This window comes from Balaenoptera acutorostrata, chromosome 11 (genome assembly GCF_949987535.1).
Source record: "Balaenoptera acutorostrata chromosome 11, mBalAcu1.1, whole genome shotgun sequence".
In the NCBI taxonomy this organism is placed as follows: domain Eukaryota; kingdom Metazoa; phylum Chordata; class Mammalia; order Artiodactyla; family Balaenopteridae; genus Balaenoptera; species Balaenoptera acutorostrata.
Genome location: NC_080074.1, coordinates 102682361 through 102695787, shown reverse-complemented (window position 1 = coordinate 102695787; position 13427 = coordinate 102682361). Strand labels below are relative to the sequence as shown.

At 46.4% G+C, this 13427-nt stretch overlaps 1 protein-coding gene across 2 annotated transcripts in view; it reads left to right on the top strand.

The window, feature by feature from the left end:
* Positions 1-13427, top strand: part of DYRK4 (dual specificity tyrosine phosphorylation regulated kinase 4) — a 64399-nt gene that overhangs the window by 32009 nt on the left and 18963 nt on the right. For both annotated transcript variants that reach the window (XM_057557343.1, XM_057557344.1), the window contains 4 exons: positions 9196-9276; positions 9969-10085; positions 10825-10969; positions 12534-12697. In XM_057557343.1, the coding sequence (XP_057413326.1) occupies positions 9196-9276; positions 9969-10085; positions 10825-10969; positions 12534-12697 (507 nt within the window). The remainder of the gene's footprint in view (positions 1-9195; positions 9277-9968; positions 10086-10824; positions 10970-12533; positions 12698-13427) is intronic.

Genomic DNA, 13427 nt, shown 5'->3' with positions numbered 1-13427 from the left:
GCAGTAGGTGCCTGAACTAGGGATATAGTGGGCAGAGTCTTAAAGAGATATCTTCAGGGAATTCCCTGGTGGTCCAGTGTAGGACTCTGCGCTTCCACCTGTTCAGGGGGCATGGGTTCGATCCCTGGTCAGGGAATTAAGATCCCGTAAGCTGCGCGGTTCAGCCAAAAAAAAGAGATATCTTCATTCTCACAAAATTATGCTGCTCATGGTAAGAAATCATAAGTGACAATTTGCCAGTTTGTAGGAACGTTCTTACATTCCCTACTGCCAGTGAGAGGGTTGTGCTTGCTGCAGTCAGCGTGTGTTGACAATCTAGATTTGTAACTAAGGCTCTTCCCTGTGACATACAAAGAAGCAGCCTTCATTAGATGCAGCTTACAGGGAATCCTGCTACCCCAGCAAAGGAGATGATGGTCAGCAAGGACCCCAGCCCCAGCCCAAGACACTCAGCAAATCCAAGATCGGCTCTGGAGGTGGTCCCAGCCCAGTGCAGGCTCTTATGATGATGGCATGGAAACTGACACAGGCTGGCCACTGTGGAGGCCCCTAGGTTAACCAGCCAGAGGCACCACTCCTGAGGGCTGGCATATGGCGGAGGGCCTGATGTGTGCTGCCACAGAATCTTGTTGGGAGGAGATAAGAATTCATACAAAATTAGGAAGATACGTGAACATCAATGGCATAAAGGAAAACCAAGTTCAGTGGTGGGAGAGATTAATTCCAAAGTTGGGGATTGCATTAGACTGTGGGTCCCCAAGCTGGCTGCGCAGAACTCCCTTGGGGAGCTTTATAAAAAATAGAGGTTTCTGGGCCCCACCACTAGGGAGTCTGGGGTCAGGTGTGAGAGTCTGTATTTTAAAAGCTCTTCAGGCAAATTTGAAAACCACTGAACCACGTGATCTGTGCTTAGCACCCTGCCCGGCACGAGGATGTGCTCAGTCTGTTAAGAATGAATACATCTCCAAGGTGCGTCCCAACTGTGGTTCACTGTATTGTCTTGGCTTGAGGAGGCAGGAAGGAGGTGCTTCTGGAAGAATCTTTGATGCCAGATCACAGGAAGCAGTAACTGGAAGAGTTTGGTACCTTTGCACCTATTTTGTATGAATGCAGGGAAAATGGGTGGCGGGGTAGGGCAGCTGGGTTTCAACTTTCCCACCTTCCTCCTAATCTGCTTTTAAGCTGAACTCAGCTTCTGTTTGAGGAAGGTGACTGGCTTTTGCAAAGCAGTGAGATGGAAGTTGCCTTTTGTGGGGTTTTTTTTGCCTGAGAATACAAAAGAAATGTGAGAACTGGAGAGCTTTGCCCAGAGAAAATGAATCAACCAGCTCAGAAGACAGAGGCACAGGACTGCCAGAGAGGGGCCCGGGGTCAGGACCTGAGACCCTGGTCGACCCGCCTTGTCAGGGTGCAAGTTGGTGCAGTGCTGGACCCCTGCCTGCGTCTGTCACCTAGCGATGGCAAGCATAGCCGGAGAGCCCAGGGGCAACCCTGGATCAGAATGTGGGCTTAGATGAGGGAAGATCTTAGCACCCTGAGCGTATGTGTGAACACAGAGGTCTCCATACCACTTTTTTTCTTTTTCTTCCAGTTTTATTGAGATATAATTGACATACAGCACTGTGTACGTTTAAGGTATACAGCCTACATCATTTGACTTAATCATCATGAAATGATGACCACAGTAAGTTTCGTGAACATCCATTATCTCATACAGATAAAAAATTTTTTAAATGGAAACTTTCTTTTTCCTTGTGATTAGAACTCTTAGGATCGTCCCTGCTCCAAAGCTCTGAGTCTGCGTCCCTGGACACCTTCTTCTAGTTTGATTCAGGCTCTCCGGGGAAGAGCTCCCAGCTGATGTAACTGTCTTTCCCCGCCTCGCATGGCACTGAACCATTTAGAGTTTTCTGTCTTAATATACACTTTTTTATTTTTAAGTAATGGTATTTATTTTTTTTATTGAATGAAAGATTCTTTAAATTCTATAGTGCTTTACAGTTTTCAAAAGTTTCGCACACATGATTTCATATAATCCCATAATCACCCTTTTTTTTCCTACCCCTATCTTGCCCCTCCCCCCTTCCGTCTCCCCACTGGTCATCAGTAGATTGTTCTCTGTAGCTGTGAGTCTGCTTCCTTTTTGTTTTATTCACTAGTTTTTTGTGTTTTTTAGATTCCACATATAAGCAATATCACACAGTATTTGTCTTTCTCTGTCTGACTTATTTCACTTAGCATAATGCCCTCCAAGTTCATCCATGTTGCTGCAAATGGCAAAGTTTTACTCTTTTTTATGACCGGGTAGTATTCCATTGTATATATATGCCACTTCTTCTTAATCCATTCATCTCTTGATGGGCACTTAGGTTGTTTCCATATGTTGGCGATTGTAAGTAATGCTGCTATGAACATTGGGGTGCATGTATCTTTTTGAATTAATGTTTTTGGGTTTTTTTGGATGTATAGCCAGGAGTGGAATTGCTGGGTCATATGGTAGTTCTATTTTTAGCTTTTTGAGACGCCTCCAAACTGCTTTCTACAGCAGCTGCACCAACATACCAATAATGGTATTTTTAAATTATAGAAGCAGCTCATGTTCATATAAAAAGTTTGGAAACAAAGGAGCTTCACATTTGAGTTCTGGTTGTTGAGCAGGCCTCTGAGAGTTGTGAAGACACAAAAAGTGGTCCTGAAAAGTGCCTGGTGGCTTCCTGCGATGCCCTACCTTTTTACCTCCCACCCGCCCCAACCCCCGGAGGCTTTCTCCAGCCACTGGATGGGGCCCAGGTCTCAGACAACACTGGAATCATCACCACTGCCGTGTACCCCCTGAATAAAATCTCTTTTACACTGAGGATTCTCAATCTGGATACAGAGCGCAGGACTATTAAAGGGATTCCTGTTATATTGGCTCAGAGGTCAGCGAGGGGCCCCAGAACAATGCTGTGAAGCTCACAGTCTTAAAGGAAAAATGCTGCTTTGCCACCGGGATGTGGGCGATCACACGCTCTTCTTCCCTCCTCCTGGGGAAGCTGCGGTAGAACGGAGGGTTGTCATGGGCGTTGGGCGCCCCTTGAGGAAGCTGCTGGAGACAAACAGGCAGTAAGTTCATAAACTTGTGTGACCTACTGGTACCCGTGAGTGGGGAGCAGGTGTGCAGAGATGCCAGCAGCCCTCGGGGTGGTCAAGCGTGGGGCAGTTGGAACCCTGGGCTGGCGGCATCCGTGAGCTGCCTCCTGTATTCACCTGGCTTGTCTTAAAAATATAACTTTTTACGTGCGATGCGATATGACAAAGTTTGGGAAGCCCTGTTCTATACAGTGGTTCTCAGTCTTGGTTCCACAAGAGGCTGAAGGTTTCCTTCAAGACACACTCCCAGGGGTCACTTGAATGAATCTTACAGACAGGTTGGACTTTGGAGGTTACACCTGCCTACCGCTCCCCGGCTTCGAGTTCATTCCAACTTCTCACAGGTGCTCACTAGGTGGATTCTGTCCTTCCAGTGATGAGCAGCTGACCAGCTAATGAGCTCTAAACTCTAGAAAAATCCTTCTTTTCATTGACCCAGAAACTACCTCCCTGTGTGTTCCACACGTTGACCTGATTCTGTCCTTTGGATCATGTGGAACAAGCTTATATTGTGTCATAAATGACAGTCCTTCTGATATAGACCCTCCCCTCAGGGGTTTTGTTTGTTTTATTAGTAGACTTTTTAAAGAACTGCTTTAGATTTGCAGAAAAATTAAGCAGACAGTACTGAGTTCCCATATGCCACTCCATACCCCACATCCAGCTTCTCCTATTATTAATACCTTATATTCATATGGTACATTAGTCACAACAATGAACCAATATTGATTCATTATTAAGGAAACTCCATACTTTAGGCAGATTTCCTTATTTATTTTTCATTTTTTATTCTTTTATTTTTTTAATTTTTTGGCCATGCCCCGTGGCATGTGGGATCTTAGTTCCCCAACCAGGGATCGAACCCGCGCCGCCTGCAGTGGAAACGTGGAGTCTTAACCACTGGATTGCCAGGGAAGTCCCAGATTTTCTTTTCCTTTTTTTTTTTTTTTTTACCTAATGTCCTTTGTCTGTTCCAGGATCCCACCTCTGTCTCCTTAAGCTCCTTAGGCTGTGATAGTTTCTCAGACTTTCCTTGTTTTTGGTGATCTTGGTGGTTTTGAGGAATACTGGTCAGGATGCTTTTCTATTGGAATTTGCTTGTTTTTTCATAAGATGGGAGTTACAGGCTTTGGGAGGAAAGTCACTGAGGTTAAGTGCCATTTTCATCACATCATATCAATGGTACGCGCTATCAGCAGGGTTCGTGACTGTTGACGTTGACCTCGGTCACCTGGCTGAGGCAGTGCCTGCCTGTTTCTCCTCCGTGAAGTCGCTCTTTTCCCCGTTTCATGCTGTACTTTTGGGACACCGGTCACTATGCACCGTCCGCACTTAAAGGGTGGAGAGTTGTGCTTTCCTCCTCTGGGGTGGGATATCTATAACTGATGAGGAATTCTTCTGCAAGGGAGTTTCGTCTCTTTTCCCCTATTTATTTCTTTATTAAATAGTTTATTTACAACAGTATGGACTCATGAGTCTTTATTTTATAGCTATGGCCACAGGGAGCTTTGGCCAAAGGGAGCTCTTTCAATTGGCTTCTGTGCCCCTTTGACTTACTCTAATCACTGTGAGTTTTTTAATAGCACTTCCTTACTTTCTGTCACCAGAAGATGCTCCAGGGTCATCCTGTACAACTGTATTGTTGTAGAATAGAATCAACTATTTCTCCAAGGAGCCTTCATTCCCCTTATTAGAGAATGGTATTAGAAACCAAGATCTGAGTGGGAGGTGTGCTTGTTTCCACTGGGGTGTTATTTCTGTTGGGACCTCTAAGCTGACAGAGCAAAGAAATACGTGTGTGTGTGTTTGCACACACAGGCGCGTGCAAGCACTAGCCCTTGCATGTACGTATATCTATAAATATTTCTATATGTAGCCGTCTGTATCTGTATTAAGTTAAACATGAGTTCTTACTGATGTCTCCAACTTCAGTCCATTATCACATGGTGATAATGTTGATGTTGACTTTGATTATCTGTAAATTTCCACTCCAACAGTGAGAAACCTAATTTCTACCATCCACGATCCATTTATTTTTTGATTCCAGTATACGCGTATGGCAGTATCAGAATTGTTAACATCTCAGAAGCTTTGCTTTGTTTTATCTTTTCTCAGATTAAACGCTCTCACTTCCTTTAACCATTTTAGACTCCACACCATCTTGTTCATCCTCCTTCAATTCTGAGTCCTTGGTTTTCCTATTTTACAAGAAATGACCAAGGATTACTCTCGCCATTTTACAAAACAGGAGAATGAGTTCTAGCAAACACTGTGAGCATAGACAAGGCACTGGTTTAAGTGCTTTACACATATTAACTCACTTAATCCTCACAACAACCCAATGAGGTTGGTACTGTTATTATCCCCCTATTATACAAGGAAAGGTTAATAACTTGTTCAAGGTCAAACAACTAGTGAATAGTAGAGCTGGGATTAAAACCCAGCTGACTTCAGAGTCCATATCTATGAGCATTATTTTATGCCACATTGCTGCTAGAAGGGGTCTTTCTGAAATACTGCTTTGCATATGTAACTCCCATCCTTGCAAATTGTCGATGGTTCACTATTAGCCATAAAATAATGACCAAGTATCTTTTATATATATATATAAAAGATATATATATATATAATATATATGTCTCTTGCATCCTTCTTGCGTCTGCCTCCCACCCTCCCTATCCCACCCCTGTAGGACGTCACAAAGCATTGAGCTGATCTCCCTGCGCTTTGTGGCTGCTTCCCACTAGCTATCTATTTTACATTTGGTAGTGTATATATGTCAGTGCCACTCTCTCACTTCATCCCAGCTTCCCCTTCCCCCGCTGCATCCTCAAGTCCGTTCTCTATGTCTGCATCTTTATTCCTGCCCTGCCACTAGGTTCATCAGTACTGGGGGTTTTTTTTTGCATTCCATATATGTGCGTTAGCATACAGTATTTGTTTTTCTCTTTCTGACTTACTTCACTCTGTATGACGGACTCTAGGTCCATCCACCTCACTACAAATAACTCAATTTCGTTTCTTTTTATGGCTGAGTAATATTCCATTGTATATATGTGCCACATCTTCTTTATCCATTCATCTGTCGATGGACATTTAAGTTGCTTCCATGTCCTGGCTATTGTAAATAGTGCTACAATAAACATTGTGGTACATGTATCTTTTTGAATTATGGTTTTCTCAGGGTACATGCCCAGTAGTGGGATTGCTGGGTCATATGGTAGTTCTATTTTTAGTTTTTTAAGGAACCTCCATACTGTTCTCCATAGTGGCTGTATCAATTTACATTCCCACCAACAGTGCAAGAGGGTTCCTTTTCCTCCACACCCTCTCCAGCATTTATTGTTTGCAGATTTTTTGATGACGACCATTTTGACCAGTGTGGGGTGATACCACATTGTGGTTTTGATTTGCATTTCTCTAATGATTAGTGATGTTGAGCATCTTTTCATGTGTTTGTTGGCAATCTGTATGTCTACCTTGGAGAAGTGTCTATTTAGGTCTTCTGCCCATTTTTGGATTGAGTTGTTTGTTTTTTTGATATTGAGCTTTATGAGCTGCTTGTATATTTTGGAGATTAATCCTTTGTCCGTTGCTTTGTTTGCAAATATTTTCTCCCATTCTGAGGGTTGTCTTTTCGTCTTGTTTATGGTTTCCTTTGCTGTGCAAAACTTTTAAGTTTCATTAGGTCCCAGTTGTTTATTTTTGACTTTATTTCCATTACTCTAGGAGGTGACGACCAAGTATCTTAACTTGGCATTCAGTGCCTTCCACAATCCACAGTCAAGCTTCTGCTCCAGGTTAACCAGCATGAGCAGTGAAGACACTCAGAGCATGCCCAGATACTAGTGTTTCAGCTAATGAGCATGTTCTATACCCTCCCTTCCAGTTAAGGCTCAGACCAAGCCACACCCCACCCACATCCTCCTGGGGGAATGCATTCACAGCGATCTCTTCCTTTTTTGTTGTCACTCATTGCCCATGCCCTTTGTTTGATATTTAGTTTGGATTGTGTTTTGTAGTGTACTTTTTATATGTCTGTCCAGTCTCCCCAGCTCATTCTCAAGGCCAACCTGTCACTGTTGATGATGGTTACAAGTTTTAATCCCCACAAAGTTATTTGGTGAGAAGTTGGCCCTCTGAGATTTGCAGCTGCGGTATTTGCTCAGATATCCTCATTGTCCCTCCAATAGACAACCAAATCCTGCATCCAGTATGCGTTAGCCAATCAAATTAGTTTTGTCTGAGGCTATGGTCCACGCTCTGTGCAGCCGCCTCTCCTTCAGACCACGTCCCTCTTCTAGGAGATAGATCAAGGTGGACTGTGCTGAATCATCCCCATCACTACAAGTCTGTGGAGGGCTTAGCTGGGCTGGGTGATATTAAGTTGAGGTATTGCACCCAGTTCCTGTGTCTACGTGGCCAATATACCAAGTTTTACAGAGGTGGGCCTGGCACCAGCTGTGTCGCGGCTTTGGACGATTGTCGTTCAATTTCCCTAAGAAAGAGTTGGAAACACAACCCCTGGACTCAAAGAGCTGAACCTCAATTCAACCTGTAACCTGTTTTTTTTTTTTTAATACTTTTTTTTAAAAGGGAACTTTATTATTTTTATTTATTTATTTATTTTTGGCTGCGTTGGGTCTTCGCTGCTGCACGCAGGCTTTCTCTAGCTGCAGCGCGCAGGGGCTACTCTTCGTTGTGGCACGTGGACTTCTCATTGCGGTGGCTTCTCTTGTTGCAGACCATGGGCTCAAGGCGCACGGGCTTCAGTAGTTGCAGCACGCAGGCTCAGTAGTTGCGGCCCCTGGGCCCTAGAGCGTGCAGGCTTCAGTAGTTGTGGCGTGCGGGCTCAGTAGTTGCAGTGCATGGGCTTAGTTGCTCTGCAGCGTGTGGGATCTTCCCAGACCAGGGCTCGAACCCGTGTTCCCTGCATTGGCAGACGGATTCTTTTATTTATTTATTTATTTATTTATTTATTTATTTATGGCTGTGTTGGGTCTTCGTTTCTGTGCGAAGACTTTCTCTAGTTGCGGCAAGTGGGGGCCACTCTTCATCGCAGTGCGCGGGCCTCTCACTATCGAGGCCTCTCTTGTTGCGGAGCACAGGCTCCAGACGCGCAGGCTCAGTAGTTGTGGCGCACAGGCTTAGTTGCTCCGTGGCATGTGGGATCTTCCCAGACCAGGTCTCGAACCCGTGTCCCCTGCATTGGCAGGCAGCTTCTCAACCACTGCGCCACCAGGGAAGCCCAGCAGGCGGATTCTTAACCACTGTACCACCAGGGAAGCCCCGTAACCTGTTTTTGCTAAACTTGAGTCCTTCAGTGCCATCTTCATGATTTTTTTGCCATATCTACATAGTACTCACACTCTTTTTTACTTAAATTTTAGTTTCATACTATATAATAACAACCACCAAATTGCAGGTTTAATGTGCTAGTTTTTTAAATGGATACTAAAGTAAATGCATAAGCATTAGATAACGGTTGTCTGTGAGCTGCACGCAGTTATGTCACACGCCTGCACTGTGAGCTCACCACCTTCTGGGGGGCACAGCTCTGCTATTCGGTCTTTACCTCCCCACCTTCTTCCAGAGGTGAAGTCCCCTCTGATCCGGTCACTGGTGTCCAGACTAGGCTCCTATATTCTGGTGGCTTCCACCATGGTACCTTCAGAGCCACTCTGAGGGTGAAAAGAGTTTCTGGGCAAGACTATAGGCATTTTCTTCTCTTTAGAAAGAGCAACTCTGCTTTTATGTCTTCCCAGGTCCAGGGCACCCAGTTAAGATTTTATTTGAAGAAAGGGTTCTGTGAATTTTTTTTAAGTGTGAAAACTATTGGGCAAGTCGATTCAGGATAAACACTGCTAGAAAGATGATTTGTTTGTGTTTGATTGATTGATTCATTCATTCAGTACTTTGAGCCTCTCTGAGCCCTTCCTAGCTTTGGGGTCAGCAGAGCTGGCTTCAAATGTGTCCTGTTAATTGTAATGAAGCAAAATGAACATCGGGCACTGGTGGTGAACCATGCCAAATATTATTCCAATTCTCTTTCACTTGATCCAGGTTGAGAGTAAGCCTTTGCTTCAAATCCAGAAGCCACCTTCCAAGGTCAAGAGCTTCAGGATGACCCAATTCTTGAATAAGGTAGGAACTGATGCTTGATGTCTTTTCTCTAGTAGAGGATGGCAAGGTGGGTGCCTGGGGATGGCTTTTAACAGGCATTTTTGGTCAACTCAGCATAACATGACGCGCATGTTCTACCCACATCACCACACCCCATCTCTACACAGTTTTAAATGTTGCTCTTCATTGATAGTCGGACTACGTCTCTCCTAATCAATCAATCAATCAACGTAGAGGGGCAGGGATCCAAGTGAACCGGTCAAGTCAACAAGGTAGCGGAAATGGGAGCTTATGCTGCCCCAAGGAAGGTTTGCATTGTTTAGCAGGAAGAACTTCTCCAGGTCAGGGTGCTGAGACACTGGCATGATAATAATAATGGCCAACACATATGAAATACTCTACATAGATTGTCTTGTTTACCTCACAAAAGCCTTATGAGGTAGGTCACATTTTTGTCCCCATGGTAGTGCAGAGATAATTGAAGCTTAGAGAAGGGGTCAGTGTGACTGTCCAGGGTCTAGAGCTAGTAAGTGGTAGAGCAGGGATTCGAACCCAGAGCCCGTCTGCTTGACCACTCTGCTTTTCTCTCCAAGAACTTCAGAAATAGATCTTGCCCTGGATTTGCCTCAGGCTCGTCCTTGCTCTGGGGAAGGTGCTGGGGAACACTTTCTTGCCTGAGGCGTCTGTAACGTACCCAGTTTCTCCTCCTGTAGAACAGAAACACCACCTTTATGCCACTGCCTTTCGTGGACACCAAGGGGAAGAAGAACATGGTGAACTTCCCACGCATCAGCAGTAAACTCCCGCTAAAGCAACCCCTGCTGCATCACGTGAGTACAGGGCAGTGGACATGGCCTTGAACAGGCAGGTGAAAAAGGCCTGCTTTCAGTCCAGAGCCAAGTTCAGAAAGGCCTAGGATGGTGGGAAAAGCACATCGTGAGCTGAAGAGTTGGGTTCCACTCCTGCTCTCCCTCTTGACAATGAATGTAAACTTGAACAATGAGTCGTTGACTTTCTGTACGAAACAGACTTTCTATAGGGTTGTCATGAGGATTCACTGAGAAAAAGAAAAATAAAGTGTCGGGTACGTAAATGGTAGAAGCATGTATAAACAGTACAAAATGTTGATTTTCCTTCCACGCCCCCTACTTTTTTTGTGTAAGACCCAAATGGGATGATGTGAGAAAGTGCCGAGTTAAAGAGGTGTTATACACACCTAAGTTCAAGTATTTGTGCCCTTGGGCAGGTCACTCTCTCTAGTTAGGAACTGGCCTCCTCTAGGTCAGCAGGAAAGAACTGTTCCCATCCTTCCTGCGGTAAGATATCACTGGGGTTGTCCGCTGCAAACTGTAATGTACACCACAGGTGTCCCAGAGAATATAGTGAGTCAGACGGATCCTTCCTCTGAGAGAAAGGTTGAGAAACCTACTGTCTTGTAATGACCATTTTCTCACTGGAGAGGAAGAAGAGAGTCTGGCTGCATGGGGCTGTCCTTGGTCAGATCAATCGTTTAGGACACCCAGAAGCGACTTAAAGAGTCCTTGATTGCAAGTCTCTTTCCCTGCACAGGAGAATCAAACTCACAGCCAGGGGTCGTCCTCTGAGCCCAAGTCTTCAGAAACACGCTTCCCTTCGAACATTAAAACCCAAGATCCCAAACCAGAGGAGAAGCCACCAAAGAAGCGCAAGCGGAAGGTGCCTCTGCGAGCGGCAGGTGTGCCTTTGGGGCCGCGGCGGGGTGTAGGCGCGTGGTTATGCGCTCAGTCAAGGCTTCCTCACTTCCTGTGATGGTGTAAGCAAGAGGCGGATGGGAGGGCGTTGATAGCCCACCGTTCCAGTCTCCCCCGTGGACTGGCCCCAGGCCAGAGGCAGATGGGAGCCTGTACAAGGCTGCTGGTGCTTTATGGAGGGGGGAGAGCTGGGCGTGGAGAGGGGCTGTGTTCTGGGTCAGAGCGGGAGAGAGTGTCTCGAAGGCCCCCAGGCCTGTCTCGGTGATGAGGTCTCGGCAGAAGCACCTGAGGAGGGCTCTGAACGGAGGCTCCTGGGTGACAAGAGCACAGCCAGCCAGGGGGACCTGCGTCCTTGACTGCAGCTCTTCAGAGACCCCCATGCACTGGCTGGGCACCCGGGCTGCAGTGGGAAGGCAGCTTCCCCCTGCGGGCCGGCCGGGTAAGGCCTTTGTCATCACCTGCGGTCAGGCCTGAAAGGTCACACGTGTTTGGGCCAGGAGCCCAGCTCCTCAACAAGGTCCAGGGATTCACACGATTAGGGCTCCTAGGAAGGGAACCAAAGTCCTCTGAGCGCTGACCACAAGCCAACACCATCTGAGGCTCGGACCTCCTCTCCCACAGCCTTAAACTGGGTTGTCCTTCCTCTCCTTGAACAATCTCCGGACCTGCCCATGAGGAGATCATTCCAGTCCTGTGCTGGTTCTGCCCTTACAGAGCCGGTACCTGCCTCCCTGCTTGTGTCTTCTGGGCAAAGGACGTGCCTTAGTCGGCTTATACGTGACCGCCCTTCACCTGTAGTCCTGTGTCACACATAGGTCCTGTCCCCTGTGCGTCCTCTTTTCCTCCATGCAATTCCATCTCTGACTCTTCGGCACTTTGTCAAATAACGCGCTGTCCTCCCTGCATCCCTCATCCTGCTTTGCCTCCTCTCAGCACTCACCAGCTTATCGCCATCTCTCTTAAAGCCTGAATCCCACCCCGCCCGCCCCAGAAGAGACACCAGCCCCCGATGCAATGTGGCCAGTGCAGAGCAAAGAAGGCATAACACACATCCTTCCCCAGACTCAGACCCACTGACTCAGCGCAGGTTTGAGCAGGAATACCTCCTGGGCTTGAAAGTTGAATTTACGTCACTTTCCTGGTCCCTGAAGGCATTCTAGTTTGCAAACCCTCTCAGGATAGACATTGTATAGCCCAGTACCACATGAACTTGGGCAACTGCTGCCTTAACTATACACTTCTGTTGACACTATGTTGACTCCTGGATCTTCTACCCAAGCTGCTCCACCCATAGCTCTTTGGGGACTAAATTCTCCCTTCCCTTCCTGTGTGTTTTCCTCCTGGTTGGGTGAAATCAATACCACACCTTGACATCCATCCTGGTTCCCCTTGGACCCTACGGGATCCAGGATGCATGGTCCTTAGTGAGCCGCCTCATTGAGGAAAGGGCCGCCTGGCTCATGAACGGGAAGGGATGCCGTTGTCTGCATCTGGGCAAATCCCCATGTTACGGCATCTTAACTGACATCTGCAGTGTTGTTCACACAGAGGCCCTAAAGATTTTTAAGAACCAGCTGTCTTCTTATGAGCAAAGTGAAGTCCTGGGCTACACAGAGCTGTGGGTCCTGGGGCTGGAAGCTGAGAAACTCCATGTGGCTCCTGATAAATTCAGCAAGACAAGTTTCGATGATAAACACGGCTCCTACATGAAGGTGATGAGGGAGCAGGTCGTGGTAACTGCAGGGCTTTGGGGCCTGGGGACAAGAGATAGTCTGGAAGGGAAGAAAGCATGAGGTATTTTATAGCATTTGGTGCTGATGTATCTGGAACTCCAGGCATCCTGAAGGATTCCATGAGGTGCTAAACCAAAGAAATACCACATATAAAAATGAGAAAAAACATGCAATTAATATACAAAGTGGTCTGCTCACAGAATGCTGATTTTCTCCAAGACTGTTTGGGGTGGCAGGTTTGCATCCTGGGTGAACTCTCACAGGCTCTTCTCCGGCACAGCCCTGGACCCATTGGGAAGGCCAGGCTGTGGAATAAGATTCAATCTTCCCAATATTCCCTTCTTTGTTTCCTACATACAAGCCCATATACGACCTTTTTCTATTTTATAATCAGTGTCATTTCCCCCACAGACGACAAAAGTTTTGCCACTGTAGTTTCTGGTGCACAGCGCTCCCTTCAGTTTTCTAAAGGTCGGTCCCAGCGGCTCCTCCTCCCGGTCTTCTGACTGCGTCCCTGGGGTTTCCCGGGACAGTGCCTCTCCCCAGCCTGCAGGTGGAATCTGGACGGTGCAAGGTGTTCCTTTCTACTTCTGAGGATGTGCAGATGTGTGATGTTTAGTCCACTAGGCTTGTGGGCTGTTGGGAATTTCCTCCTCTGGACACTTCCTCTTAACTTGGATTAGGAGACACGATTGCTCTTTTTTTTTTT